This window comes from Hyaena hyaena, unplaced genomic scaffold (assembly GCF_003009895.1).
Source record: "Hyaena hyaena isolate Hyena2069 unplaced genomic scaffold, ASM300989v1 scaffold_3, whole genome shotgun sequence".
Lineage (NCBI taxonomy): Eukaryota > Metazoa > Chordata > Mammalia > Carnivora > Hyaenidae > Hyaena > Hyaena hyaena.
The window spans coordinates 9,747,100-9,761,863 of NW_024080635.1; the positions used below are offsets into that span (position 1 = coordinate 9,747,100).

A 14,764-nucleotide genomic window follows, 5' to 3' on the forward strand; every position below is an offset into this window, starting at 1 on the left:
CCCCCCCCCCCCCTGACCCGCCCCCAAGCCCAGGGATCCCAGCCCCTTAGGCGCGCGCTCTCGGATCCAGGGGAAGGAAGTTAAGCCTCGGGCAGCGGGCGCCGCGCCCCGGCCCCTCGGCCGCCCCCGCCCCGCCGCCGCCCCGCCGCCGCCGCCGCCGCCGCTCACCTTCGCCGCGCGCCGCGGACACGCAGGTGGCCGCCGCCGCCGCGGCCGTGACGACCCAGAGCGCGGGAGGCAAGCGGCCCCGGGCGGGGGCCATGGCCGGGCCGGGCGGGCGGGGGCGCCGCGCACCCTCCAGCTCGGCCGCAGCGGCCGGCGCGTCGGCGCGCTCCCTCGCTCTCCCGCACACCCGGCGGCCGGGCGCACACCCCGGCGCACACGCCGGCACACAGCGCACACGCGGGCACCCGCGCCCGCCGCCGCCGCCGCCGCCGCCCCGGGCGGGGGCCGGCCCGTCACGGCGCCGAGCCAATCAGCACCGAGGCGGGGGTGGGGGTGGGGGACACGGAGCCGCACCGCGGACACCGGCCCGCGGACCCCGCCGCCGCACGTGCGCACGCTCGCACTCACCCGCCCGCACCTTCGGGGGTGGCGCGCGCCCCACGTCCGCACGTGGATTCGGAGCCGCCGCGCGCCGAGCCCTGGTCAGGACGCCTCCGCGACACCGGGACGTGGCAACCACCAGGGGAGTCCCCGTGTGGACACTCACACAGAGGCGAGGTGTCTTCCCGTACACTCACGCTTACACGCATTACCCCCAGACACGGGCGCCCAAAGTGCCTCGCGCAGTGATACACTCGGATGCACACTCACCAGTTCCCGGGCAGAGGCTCGGTAGCACTTTGGGGTAAAAGCCCTCCCCTCCCCTCCCCTCCCTTCCCCAATGACTGGGCTTGAAGAACCCCAGAGTTTTAGGGAGGAGTAGGGTGCAGCGGTCATGAGCGCAGGCTCAGCCACCAGACATATAAGACTTTCAATCCTGGCTGTGTGGCCTTGGGCAAGTTTCTTAACCTCTCTGACATTCAACTTACATACCTGTAAAACAAGGATAACAGTCTCTCCGTCCTAGGGTCGTTGTGAGAATCATATTCAAAGACTCAGGTAAAGCCTCGCATACTGCCGGGCACACAGCCAGGTGTCCTGTACTGACAGCTGCTCTTGGGTGATGGTGATTATCATTCCCTGCTCCTCCTTCCCCGGCTCCCCACCTCCAGTTGCATTGGGGGAGTGGGGAGGGGGGAGGCATCTCATCCTGGGAAGGCTACAGGCTGTCTGCAGAGGGCAGGGACAGTGGGGCCCCCCTCCTGGGGCACTGCCTGCTATCCTCAAGGCCCCAGAGCACCTGGAGGGCCGAGCTGTCCGGGAAGCAGATAAGAAACCTGTAGCTCCTAGGGGCTGGCCCTCACTGTGGGTGTCCGCTGGGACAAGTCTGGACTCTGCCTCTGACTTAGAGGGCAAAGACCGTTGCTCAGCTCCCTCCAACTGCACTCCCAGCCCCTGAGCTCACCAGGAAAGGTTGGTTGGACCCATGGCCCGAGGTTACATAGAATGATCAAGGCCATCTGGGGAGTGCGTGCCAGACCCTGCTTTAGGCACTTAATAAACTTGCTCTACTTGAAGCCTCACACAGCCCTGCAGGGGAGGTACAGGTAAGGAAACTGAGTGAAGAAAGGCCATTATCATTCACCTTAGATCACACAGCTCAGATCCAGATCCACTGGGCTCCAAAACCCACTTTTCCATGCATCTTAGTTACAGAAAGGCGAAAGATAGCTCAGGTTAGGAGCCGTTTCCTAGCACCAAATGCCTAGACCAACTGCTCAGACCACCTGCCTCAACGATGTAGTAAGCCCCCTGTTACCAGAAGCATTCAAGCAGACACTAGCTAAAAGCTATTCAGGGATGCTATGACGAGGGTGGGGATGGGGTACAGGAGCAGATTGTACTAGACTTGGAGGCAAACTCAAATGCCCGCAGGAGACGGACCGGCAGGCATCCCGATGAAACGAGCTTGGAAGGTCTTCCCAGCTCCAGCCAACATTGCCATGGGGATGGGGGCCCGCTTATCTGTGTTTTTAAGAGAGGTCTTGTAACTGGAATTTTTATGAGCTATCTCCTAATATATAAAGTTGGCAGCGAATGCAAACATTTTAGTAACAACACAGTGTGGGCAAACCTGTGGGTGGAGTGGCCGCAGCTTCCAGGGCTCTAGATGTCCCCGCAGGGCACCTCAGATGGAAGAGTTCGAGGCTGGCAGCTCACGCCTGGGGCACTGGGGGAGTGAGCAAGACAGGACAGGAAATTGCAGACTGAGTGCAGGATGGTCATGAGCACTTGGGAGCATCTCCTACCCCAGACCAGAGCTCCCAGAAATATTTGTTGATGGGAGGAGGCTGTGCTGGGGGCTGGGGTTCTGCATTTCCAGGTCGAGGTAGAGCCAATGGAACCTGGGTTTTGCCCATATTATGCAGGCTTCTGGAGTTGGGGGAGTCCTTGAAGGACTTGGTGAGCGTGAGGGGCCGTTCTCTGTCAGGGCTGTGCTCCGTATTCCCAATCCTCTGTAGCAAAATTAGAAATGTATTTCACCAGTGTTCTGGGGTGGGGGGTGGGGGGTAAGAGCAGCTTGCATTCGGTGATCTCCTCACCCTCCGAAACTGCCAGGGTGTCCCAGCTCAGGTGTGCCCTTTCCCCGGGGTCTCTCCCTCCCTCCCACCCCTCCCCTTCCACCTATCCTGTGTTTCGAAGTGGCAACTCGCCCACCCACCAATGGGAAGGAAGAAGCCGTTAGATCCTTCTAGAGAAATGGGTGTCTCCGCACAACCTTTGGGAATTTGGTGCCTTCCTTCCTCTCCTGAGTGGTCAGGCAGGCAGGGCAGCTGGGGCGGGGCACTGGCTGGGGGCAGGGGCAAGGCTCCCCAGTGTCACGGTCGCTGTCATTGTCACTGTCGACGCTGTCTTTCATTGTGCATCTTCCAGGATGGACTCTGCACCCCTTCTCTCATCCACTCCCTGCTTTCTCCCCATGTTCAACGTTAGGAGAGTAAGACTCGTGAGGCCCTAAGGATGGAGTGGGAAGGGACTTGGGGTGCCTGGGGTTAGTTTGTCCTCCCTCCCTGACTGGATTCTGAGCCTCTCGAGGGTGGCAGCCCCGGGGGGTCCTGGCTGGGTGCTCCTGGAATGTTTGCTGAGTGGGTCAGTGAATGAGCAGCCAGTCGAGGGGTCCACACTCTGCGAGCCAAGTGCTTGAGCCCCCATTGGCGTAGGCCATGCTGGGCTACAGGACAGCTTGCTTTTAAGATTTTACCATGCGGGTGTGCTGGCCAGGCCTGCTAGGCCGGCTGGACCCTGACTCTCTGCGAGGTGAATCTGAACGGCCTCACCCTCTCACATCAGCATGCGGGCCCCTTGCTGTAAGGGAACAGGTCAGGTGGGGGTGGGGCCTCGCCTCTGACTCCTCTCGCCACTTCATGGCTCCTCCCCTCACCCTTGACTTTTCCGTGGGAGTGGGAAGGGGAGTTGCAGGGAACATCACACAAGCCCCATCACATTCTCCATTTCCTGGAAGAAATACCCTCTCAGGGTACCAAGTCAAAGGGTTGCTTTGAGACTCCTGTGTATTCATAGGTGCAAACATGTGTGGGAACCTATAAAGAGATCTGAGATGGGGCACCTGGGTGGCTCAGTCCGTTGGGTGTCTGACTTCGGCTCAGGTTATGATCTCACAGTTTGTGAGTTCGAGCCCCGCATCGGGCTCACTGCTGTCCGCGTGGAGCTTGCTTCAGATCCTCTGTCCCCCTCTGTCTCTGCCCCTCCCCCGCTCATGCTGTCTCTCTCAAAAAATGAATAAACAAAATAATAGTAAATAAACATTGCAGAAAGAGATCCGAGATGGGAAGGTATTAACTGTGTTTTAGAGGATGGGGCTGGCGCTAGGGAGGGGGGGGTGTGAGTGTTGGGGTAAGAGTAGTGGTTAGTGGTTAAGCCCCGCCCTCGCCCCTGCCCCAGACATCTCGTTGCCCTGAGCTGTCTCGCTCAGACCCTCGGTTTACTCTGTGAGAGCACTGGCTGCAGGATGGAGCCACAGGAGATCTGAGGAAGAGCTGGATTCCTCAACAGAGTGAGGCCCATGTTGCTTCCTCGCATGGGGCCTCAGTGTTCCCATCTGTAATGTGCCCCCTCCACCATTTTCCCTGGTTGTAACGAGAATGAAGGGGACGCGGCGCTGGTGGCCTACTGAAGGTGTGACCCTGCCCAGGAAGTGCTCACAGGCTGGAGGGGAGGCAGCCACCGGAAGTCCCTTATGTCACATAGGAAAGATTCACCCGGACCATGGGGAGTGTGTTTACACGTTGTACTTCGCCTCTAGAGCCAGGGCGGGAATGCCCAAGACAAACCAGTCGAATGGAAATAGGGTGTGTGCAACGTTTGTCATTCGCCTTATTTTTTTCCTAGTAGCCATACTTAAAAAGTAAAAAGAGAAAGGAAAGAAAAAGAAAAAGAAAGTAAAGAAATAGGCCAAATTAAATGTGATGTTGTTTGTTGAGTGAATGTTGCCTGGTATGCAATATTAATTTACTCATCAATTCGCTAATTCAACAACCCCGTCTCGACCCCCTCCTGGGGCGCCGCGCAAGGTACCGGGAATAAGATGGTGGACCATGCAGACGTGGCAGACGCGGCCCTCACTCTCACAGAGCTTCAGCCTAACGGGGAAGCAGATAATTAAATAGGCAATTACAAAATCCCTTTCCACATAGGGGAGTATTTCAGAAACTGTAGGCACCAAAACTTAAAATAAAATCTACAATTTAAAATATTTCAAAAAAAAAAAAAGCCCTCTTTAAGCAAAGAATACTGAATGTAATTTAGCCCTTGCTCAGTGGCTCAGAATCATCCCTGTGAACAAAGAATCATTGCATATTAATGGGGAAAAGGGACTTGGAGATGAGTTCGTTCAAGCCACTGGTGGTGGGTCAGTGTAAGACTGAGGTGCCTTCAGGACAACTTGTGAGGGGCCTGCTGACCCCGTGCACTACATGCCCCCCCCCCCCCCCCCCCGAGTTCGTTCAAGCCACTGGTGGTGGGTCAGTGTAAGACTGAGGTGCCTTCAGGACAACTTGTGAGGGGCCTGCTGACCCCGTGCACTACATGCCCCCCCCACCCCACCCCGGGCTTCTCTGCTGGAAGGGTGTCTTGTCTGCTTTCCAGGCTGCCGGCTATTTTCTCTCTGCCGCAGGGGCTCCTGCCCCTGACAGTTCCCACCTGTCTCCGGAGCTGCTGCTTCAAATGCGAACTAAGAAAAAAAAAAAAAAAGGATTGCTTGTTAGAATTGTATGTAAAGTAAGACTCAGTGGGCTCTAAGTGAGGGACTTCCCTGTTAGTAAAGACTGAGTTTAGTGTCAGTGGCTGCGGCTGCTCAGAGGTCTCTTTGGTGTATTTCTGGCTGTTCCCGGGATATTTGTTCTCAAGTTGGAGGGTAAATGAGGTGTTGTTATAAATACCTAAGAGGCTTATTAATGGCTGGGCATGCACAGACTAATTGCTTCCTCCTGTTTACATATAATCAATCACTTCCGCAGTTTGGAGCCACAGGCAGCAGCAGAACGTGGTGGAAGGAAGACCACCCTGGGATGGGCTTCGAAGACCACCCTGGGACGGGCTTCGGAGCTCTGGGCTGCTTACTCCTGTGCACAAGTCCTTCCTGTCCTGGAAAACCAAACCATGCAGTCCCCTTGTCCCTCATTGCCCTCACTGTGCCATCTCCCTTTTTCCTCCCCTTCCTGGGAAACTTTTTTTTTTTAAGTTTATTTATTTTGATAGAGAGAGGGAGAGGGAGAGAATCCCAAGCACACTTCCCAGTGTCAGCGCAGAGCCCAATGCAGGGCTTGAACTCACAAAGCTTGAGATCATAACCTGAGCTGAAATCAAGGGTCAGATGCTTGACCAGCTGAGCCAGCCAGATGCCCCTCCCAGTAAACTTCTCGAAGGAATTGTGTCTCCTGCAGACTCCACTGCTTTCTCTTTCAGTCTCTCCTCATGTTCTATCACGTCCACCACCCCTCAAACTCCACCTGCCACAGACTCACGTGCCACAATTCTCTGCCATGTGCCTGGCCCTCATCCAACATTACTGTCTACCCAGCGTACAAATCAGGAACCTGAACTTGGTCTTGTACCTCCTCCTCCATCAGCCAAGTGTCCAGGACATCCCAAATCCTTTGATTTTTACCCCCAAAACATACGTTGAATCCATCTGCCATAGCCACCAGCCTGCTCCGAGCCCTCATCACCTCTCACCAGGGCGACTGGCCTCTGTACACACTCCCTGGGTCCCTTCAGTTCCGCACTGCACTGCAGCCAGAATGCCATTCAGTGCCAAAGATCATGGCGGTCCCCCTGCCCCCTTTTCCTTCCTTGATGAGAGCCTTTCTGGAGCCTTCCACTCTTCTCTCTGGATAAAGACCCAAATCCTTATCATACCTACGAATCCCAGTCCAGGTGGTCTGGACCCTGGCACCTTTTCCAAACCAACTCTTCCTTCTCAGTGCTTTCTCGAATGTACCGTGCCCTTCCCACACACAGACGTTGTCCTCGGTTCCCTCTTCTGGGACATTCTCCTACCGCTATAACTCCTGTTTGTCCTCAGGGAGCCACACCTGACCCCTGGCCCAGGTCAGCTCCCAGACAACCTTGCCGATCTCCATCTCTTGGCTCGGTTTGGAATCCTACCTGCACATCTGTGATCCCTTGATTCAAGCCACCTTCTTATGAGGGCAGGGACTCCCTCTGCCCTTGCTGGGCACCCCGCCTTTAATATCCAGCACACGAGCAGGCTTCTGGAAGGACATTTGCCTCATCCCTGGCTCCCTTTGGGAGGCCTGGCCCAGGCCTGGAACTGGAGCTAGGTTCTCTTTGTCACTAACTGCCTGTGTGGCTTTAGGCAAATCGCTACCTCTCTGGGGCGCTGCTCAGCCTGGGGGAAGGTCTCTAAGGGCTCTCAGCATCTAGGGTGTTATAGTACAATATTCACTATACTTGTTGAGCTTAACAACAGCCTTTTGTAAGTAAGTTCTATGATTATCTATATTTTATATGTGAGAATAATCGGGGAGGACGTAATTGTCCAAGTGACCACGGGCACTAAGTGGCAGGCTCAGGATTCGAGCTCAGATCTGGTTCCAGAGCCCACAGGCTTAGTCGTGAGGCAGTGGGAGGGGCAGGGCGGTGGGTGTTCAGATGAAAGGAAGGTTCGGAACTTGGGGTTGGTCCTAGGGATCGAGAAAGCAGATGCCACGGAGGCTACTGATTTGTGGGTTAGCACATGGGTGTGCTGACCCTTCCCTAAACCCCTCAGACATCTGGGGGAAGGTAAAGGAGCTTGCGGCCCCAAGGAGAGGCCACCGCTGGGCAACCACAGGGGACGGGACAGGCAGGTCCACCATGCCTAGGGTCTGCAGGGCCTTGGCCCCCGTCAGAGGCTGCATTATCCAGCCAGGCCTGGGGCCAAGGCCAAACTGACCTGACCTCAGGTGGGGAGGGCCCCTCCCCGCAGAGTATCAGGATGATGGGGCTCCTGGCAGCAGTTGAGGGAAAGTCTCTGAATGTGTTGGGAGGCAGCAAAGAGCTTGAGCTCTGGAGTCCGACCTGGCTGGAATCCCAGGCTTGACCCTTGCCGCGTGCTCTGTGGCTTCAAGAAGTCACTTCTCCTCTTTGAGCTGCAGACCCTGATCTGGCCAATGGGGACACGACTGCCCACCCTTATATGGTGAAGGTTGAAAGGGTGCCTGGCCCACAGTAGGCCCTCTTGCATCTCAGTCTCTTGACATCCCCCCATCTTTACCCCCCACCCCCGCCCAACCCCAAGACCTCCCTCAGGGAGCAGGAGGGATCAGGCCATGGCTCATTATCAGAAAGAGGAGTATTAATATCCCTGATATTAAAAAATAACCTTATCATCATTCTGCCTTGTCGGGAGGAGATGAGCCCACATCAGCATTCTGACAGACAGGAGCAGCTCTCTGTGTTTGCGGGTATTTGCGGGAGAGAAAGACAGAGAGGAGAGAGGGAAGAAGGAAGGGAAGGAGGGAGGGAAGGAGGGAGGGAAGGAGGGAGGGAGCAAGTGTGCGAACACACAGTGTGGAGAGAGAGCTTGGGTGACTGTGGCTTGTGGGTGGGGAGGCCCGGTTTGTATGGGTGTGAGTGTAGGGGTGGGTGGGCGGGTGGGTGTTGATGGCACCTCTCCAGAGCTGAGTTTTAGGAGGGTGACTTGCTAATACCCATTATTGAAGGTATTGAAATGCTAAGTAGCTCTAAAGATCTATGTCTGATTTTCATTAAAGCTGCAGAGGCAGAGGGTGTTTCTGGGAGGGGCGGTGGGGCCCTCTCTGCCCAGGCAGGTCTGATGACGGAGCCAGAGCCAGGGTCATGACCGCAGCCAGGTCCCCACTGCCTTTCCAGCCACCACCACTATTATCGTCACTCGTCACCACAGTCCAGAGGAAACCCTGGCCCTACGCGAGGCCATCCTGGTCACTGGGCCACCGGGTCACTGAGCTGGCCCCTGCTAACCGATGGCTGTCACCCCAGTGCCCTTTGTGGGCAAATCACCCTCCCCCACCTCCTGGGCCCATGTGCTCCTCTGTCATACAGCCAAAGAACCCCTGTCCTGTCTCCAGCGCATTCCTTCCACGCGTGTTTCCTGAGGCCAGGCAGTGTTGGGACAGGAGCCGGGGGTGCTGGTGTGGAGGACACATCCACTGCTCTCCGGAAACAGCTAGTCTGATGGTACAGACAGACCCAGAATAGGCCATTTCCTGGCAGTGGGGAAGAACTCCAAGAAGCTAAGGGAGGGTCAAGAGGAAGGAATGCTAAACAGCAAGGTGATCATGCGCATATGGGGGGAGGAGGAGAATAGTCACAGTCCCAGAGAGGGCAGCTGGCTTCCCCAGTGTCCCACAGCCAGCAGCAGATGTGGGACCAGAACCCAGTTTCTGGGGTCCAAGCCCAGTGCCCTACATGAGACCACCCCATATGGAGCAGACAGAACATGGAGAAAGGGCCTGGCTGTGGGTTTGTTCACATCTTGGGGCGAGGCAGGGTGGGGCCTGTGTCCTGTTCCCCAGCAGGGCAGGTGGAAATAGTCAGCTGGAGGGGGTCACCATTTGTGAGGCGTCCACGGTGGGCTGGGTGGGCTGTAGTTCCCTTCTCCAGGAACCCCACTCCAAGGCTTCAGGGTATCATCCTCTTACATTAGGCCCCCAGAAGGCTCAGGCAGGAGAGCAAGCTGTCCAAGGTCACCCAGCCAGGAAGCAGCCAAACTGAGATGTGAACCCAAGGGTATCTGACCCTCAAACTGGGTATGTGTCCTGCCCTGGACAGACAACCCCCATGGGGCAGGTTTCTTTTTTTTTTTTTTAAATGTTTTATTTATTTCTAGGAGAGAGAAAGAGACAGCGTGAGCAGGGGAGGGTCAAGAGAGAGGGAGTCACAGACTGAAACAGGCTCCAGGCTCTGAGCTGGCAGTCAGCACAGAGCCCGACGCGGGGCACGAACCCAAAAACCGAGAGATCATGACCAAAGCGAAAGTCAGACGCTAAACCAACTAAGCCACCCAGGCGCCCCAGGGGCAGGTTTCTTGGGAAGGAGACAGAGTGTGCCTTGGAAGCTGGAGACACTCGATGGCTTGGGGTCGCCTAGAAAGGAGGTCCCAAGGGTCTAGTTTGATTTGGAATTGTCCCCAGAGCAGATTTAGTCCCTGGGATGCAAGCGGAAGAGGGGCTGAGAGCCCAGGGTTGCTGGGGGCCCAGGCTGTTTGAATTCTAGCCAAGCTGTTCCCGTTCTGGCCCAAGGTCATTTGTTCGGGGAAGAAAGCAGCTTCTGCGTCCTGCGGGCCCCGCCCTCCCTGCTCTGAGCTGGGAGCTGGGGGAGCCTGAAGGACAATGTTCCCGGTGAAAGCAGATTACCCCGCGAGTGTGAGGGACCGGCTGGGCGGGATGGCACTGTGGTGACAGGTCCGTCAGGCGCCTCTCCAAGGGGATGTTTCCTGGGGCTCCTGTGACAGCCTCTCCGGGCTGCGGAGGGAGTGCTGATGAGGAGGAGGCAGCCTGGACAGCAATCCAGCTCCCCGCCTCTGGACAGGGCCTCCTCCTGAGAAGCCCCAGAAATCACCGCCCCCCCCCCCCCCCCCCCCCCCCCCCCCCCCCCCCCCCCCGCTCCGCACCAGCCTGATCCCAGCTCCCACCTGCATGTTCAACTCCATCCCCTCCCCCACTCCTGGCCACAGCCTCCCTGCCTCCAGGGGCTCCCACCCACTCCAAGGTAATCCTTCCGGAACACCACGGGACCACGGGCCACTGCTTGCCACCTGCAGCGACCCTACTGCCCCAGAAGAAGGCTTAGCTCCTTGCCTGCAACGCAAAGCCCTTCACGGTCTGGGTCTGGCTTCTGCTTCTTTCTGGGGCTCCATCTCCCACTCCTCTCTCTCTGCTCCAGACCTTTGCACGTGCCACTCCTTCCTCCTGGCAGCCTCCCTTGCCCTGCCCCCCCCCCCCATGGAGCGTAAAGTCTACTTCTCCCTCAAGTCTCAGCTTGGACTCACCTCCTCCTTGAGGTCTTCCTTGACCTGAAGCTCTGCAGCCTGGGTCAGGGCCCCCAGTTCCTCAGCACATATCCCTTCGTCATCCTGGTCATTGTCATCGCCATAGTTTGCTGAGGTAGACTCCCATGCCCGCGGGGCATGTGACAAGTGCCACACTGCCTCGTTCCATCCTGGCTCCGACCAGGATGTGGTAAATGTCTGTGTGTCCATCTCACCCACCAAACTCAGGTGCCTTATGTTTACCCCCTTTACAAAGAAAGAAACGAGGGCTTGGAGGGGGAGTGATTGCTCGAAGGCACCAGCAGCTGCCAAGAGTTCAAGGATCCTGACTGTCCACACTCGATGCCACATCCCACCGTTGGTATCTCAGCTTATGGGGGCTGTTCCCCACTTCTGGCTGGAGGTCAGGCCTGTTCAGCCAGACTTTGGCAGGGACCAGACCCCACCCCCCCAACCCTCTCCCCCTCAGCAGCCCTTGGCCTCTGGGCCCTGACAGTTGAGCAGCTTTCCACAGAGGCTGGAGGTGGGCGTTGGCAGGGGCTCTTTCCACAGAGCCGAGGCTCCCAGTGCAGCCAGGACTCCGTAGCCTGTCCTTTCTGGCCCTCCAGGCCCCATTTCTGCAGCCTGTCAGCAGACTCCTGGGGTCCCTGACCTCACCCAGTCCTGACCTCTGAGCTCCTGGATCTTGCCTGCTTCATTCAATAATCCCATCTCCACATTTCCACTAGACTCTCAGCACCCCCCCGCCCAAGCTTGCTGGCTCCGTAAGGTGGCGGGTGGGGGGTGGGGGGAGAAGAGAACAAGCATTTCTGACCCTGGACCCTGCCTGACGCCCTGTCCCCCCCGGGCCTCAGTCTGGACTTGGGTTTGTTCTATCAGCCTATCCCCCCACCAGAGCTTTGAACCCCAACGGTGGAGCTTAGCGCTCTGGCCCCACCCCCTCTCCCTACCACTGCCGAGGGGCTGGGGGGGCGTGGCTGGGGATGATGAAGTCGTCTCAGAAGGAAGAAGCTGAAGATGTAAACGAGCCCGTGAAATCCCCGATGACAGCCGTGACCACTGTGGCTCCAGCCATTAAACACGGAGCTTTAACGGCCCCTGAAATATGCCTGGGGCTTGTCAGCAGCGCCTGCTTGTCACACGTGCCCACTCAGGCCGTGCACACGCGTACAATCGTGAGCACACACACGGTCTCGGTGAGCATCACAGAAGGGTAGGATAGGGAAAAGGGTCCAAAAGTCCCCGTGGCCTAAGGAGGGGGAGACGGGTCCGGGTGGAGTCCCCAGCCGGCTTCCCTCGTGGCCGCCCCCTCTTTCAGACGGCACGTTGTATTTGTACGGTGCTCGCCCATCCCGGCATCCTTCCCGGAGGCTTTGATGTGGGTCAGCTGCTGTTGAATCGCCATGCCTCCTCTTGCCCTCCCCCCCCCACCAGAGCCTCCAGGTGTGCGGCGTGGTGCCAGGCACACAGCAGGCACAGGAAGGAGGTGCTGGTGGAATACACTGGGCAGCACCAACCATCAAGGAGAATTCCTGAGAAGCTCGTGCTTTATCTGAGGCCCACGCGGTTGAGTTGAAAGCTCTGGCTGGGGGCCCTGGGCCCTGGCCTTGCCACTAACTCCTCTGTGTGACCTTGGCCTCCCCTGTTTGGCATTAGTTTCTTTATCTGCAGAGTCGCTGTCCTGCCCTGGTCACTGGAGCCCCGTGGCTCCTGCAGCGTGGCCAGGAATGGTGGTCCGGGCCCATGGGGGCTGAGGAGGCTCCGTTAGGGCTGCTTCCTCTGTGGGCAATCATCCTTCACACAGAACTTAGCACAGGCATGTGGAAGAGAAGGGATGGTTAGTCTGAACATAGCCACCAAATCCTATAAGGCTGAATTTTCGGGAAGCCTCTGGGAATCTCTTCTGTGTCAATTCCCCACCAAGAGAGTTCTGCGTCTTGGCTCTTGCTTACCTCTCCGGGTGAGGGTCTCACCACTCTCACTTCCTCACGCAGAGAAACAACGGCTCAGAAGTTGCAGTTTCCCCCATCTACCATGGCCTGTGGTCCCTCGGCCAGCACAGTCCTCTGCCCTGTCTGTCTGCCTGGTGGACGCAGTCTCGGTCTGCTCAAACTTCTGGTCTCCAGAAAGCCTCCTTGGTTCCCCACATCTGGGTTAGGTGTGCTCGGCCTCCTGAACGTCTGATGTCACAGCACGTGTCACAGCGGCACGGCCTGGCTGGGTGTGTCTCTGCAGGCACCTGGGAGTGCTAGCGAGCCGGGTGGTGCCTCCGCAGCTGGACCGGGAGGGGTGGGTGGCACATGGGCATCGGCAGGGACTTGCTGAACAAACGAACGATCCACGAGCAGCTCAGGGTGGCGGGTCTGGCACACAGCCCTGTGGCTGCCTCTGGCTCCTACCTCGTGACTGTAGAGCCCACGTGGCTCTGTAGCCCCCAGGGGGCCTGCCACATGTGGCCATCAAGAGGCCTTCCCGGGCTGCCCGGGGCTGCAGTCAGGCTCAGCCAGACACTGTCCTCCTTAAGTGCCAGGCACAGGGCCTGCGCAAAAACAGCCAGCTGCTCTCTCCTGGGCACCGGTTCCCTCGGGGGGTGGGGGTGGGGCCCTCTTGCCGGCTCATCAGGGCCTCAGGTTCTCCATCTGCTGTCTGTCTCACTTACAGTCGACCTTCCCAGGGTCACCTGTCATAGATCACAGGAAGCAAGGTACCAAGGACTTTTATTTTAAAGTTCTTGCACAGAAAGCTGCTCATTCTTGCATGATGGTAGTTTATAACAAGAACGAACTGCAGAGTATGATCTGGGAAATGTCAGGCTGGTGGGGGACAGGTCACGGGGGACAGCAGGCAGGCCCTGCTTGGAGGTAGGATGGCTCCAGGCAGGTGGAGAGAATGGTGACAGGCCCTCATTCGGCAAAAGCCAAGCCTGCCAGAAGGACGGATGGGGGGGTGGGGGTAGGAAATGTAAGTGCAGGGAGTTGGCGAGGGGCAGGCTCAGGACAGAAGCCTGGACCCCGGGATAGGGCATACTGTGGAGCTGTAGAGGGCCGGGCGGTGGGGGGGAGGGCGGAGGGGCTGTGAGCAAGCCACTTAACCTCTCTGGCCCCCTGTCCTCATCTGTAAAATGGGGACAATAGTAGCTTCCCCACGGGAGGCCCTGAGGAGGAACTGAGTCACCAGAGATGCAGCTTAGAATGATGCCAGATGAGGAAGTATTTGCTGTGCCGGTGATGGCCATTGTCGGTACCGGTGCGGGCTGACGTTATTGTCACAGGGACGGGGATCACGGTGCCACAACGTGATTACTCACTTCGTCCTCCTCAAACCCCGTGTGTACAAACTCTGATCTGGGCTTGCAGAGGAGGCCTGGGGCCAAGGTCGCCTGCCCTGGGTCACCCAGCTAGGGAGCAGCAGAGAGAAGAGCACCCCAAAGCGGGGTCTGTGAGGAGCCAACACTCAGCCCTCCACCCAGGAACTCAGGCTCTCTTCCCAGGCCTCCTCCCTGACCCTCAGCCCCTGGGTCCCCGCAGCTTGGGGCTCTGTGGTGCCCCGTGGGCAGAAGCTAGTGGCCTGGTGAGGCTGGTGGCAGGCCCAGTGAGCGTGCTCTGAGGGAGCCCCCCGGGGGTGACCACTGGGGCGGGGCATGTGGGGAGCCCACTCCCAGTGTCTGGCATGGTGGCCCTGCATCCTCTGGCCACCATCTCATTTCCAGCAGGGACTCCTTTAAGAGCAATGACCAGCTTGCTAGGGGACTTCAAAGAGAGTATTTGAGGAGTTTTAGCAGCTTCAGCAAAACTCTAATTTGAATTTCAGGCGCTGGTATGTGATTTCCTCGGTGACAGCTCCGAGGACTGCTTGGCTCGGCTGTCATCCAGTGGGGCCTCCGCTGGCTGCTGCAGCCGCCTGCCTTCCGAGGAAGAGAGAGACCGGCAGGCTGAGAGGAGCTGGGGCCCCACCGGAGCGCGGGGAGGAGAGGAACGCAAGAGTGACAGGGAGAGGGCGGGCGAGGGAGGGGACCTGAGAGCAGAGAAGGGAGCAGAGAGAAGCAGGAGGCTGCAGAGGAGGGAAAGGGGGTCCAAATGGGGGTGAGATTGGGGACCTGGGGGGGAGGAGAGCCACGGAGAACAACAGAGCAGGAGGTGGGGACATAAAACCCGGAGAGGAAGA

The 14,764-nt window shown here is 58.0% G+C and overlaps 1 protein-coding gene across 1 annotated transcript in view; it reads right to left on the reverse strand.

Moving 5' to 3' along the window:
* EPHA8 (EPH receptor A8) overlaps positions 1-262 on the reverse strand; it is a 33,439-nt gene extending 33,177 nt beyond the window's left edge. Inside the window, exon 1 of the mRNA XM_039232127.1 lies at positions 169-262. Within this exon, the coding sequence (XP_039088058.1) occupies positions 169-262 (94 nt within the window). The remainder of the gene's footprint in view (positions 1-168) is intronic.
* Positions 263-14,764: the final 14,502 nt, after the last annotated feature.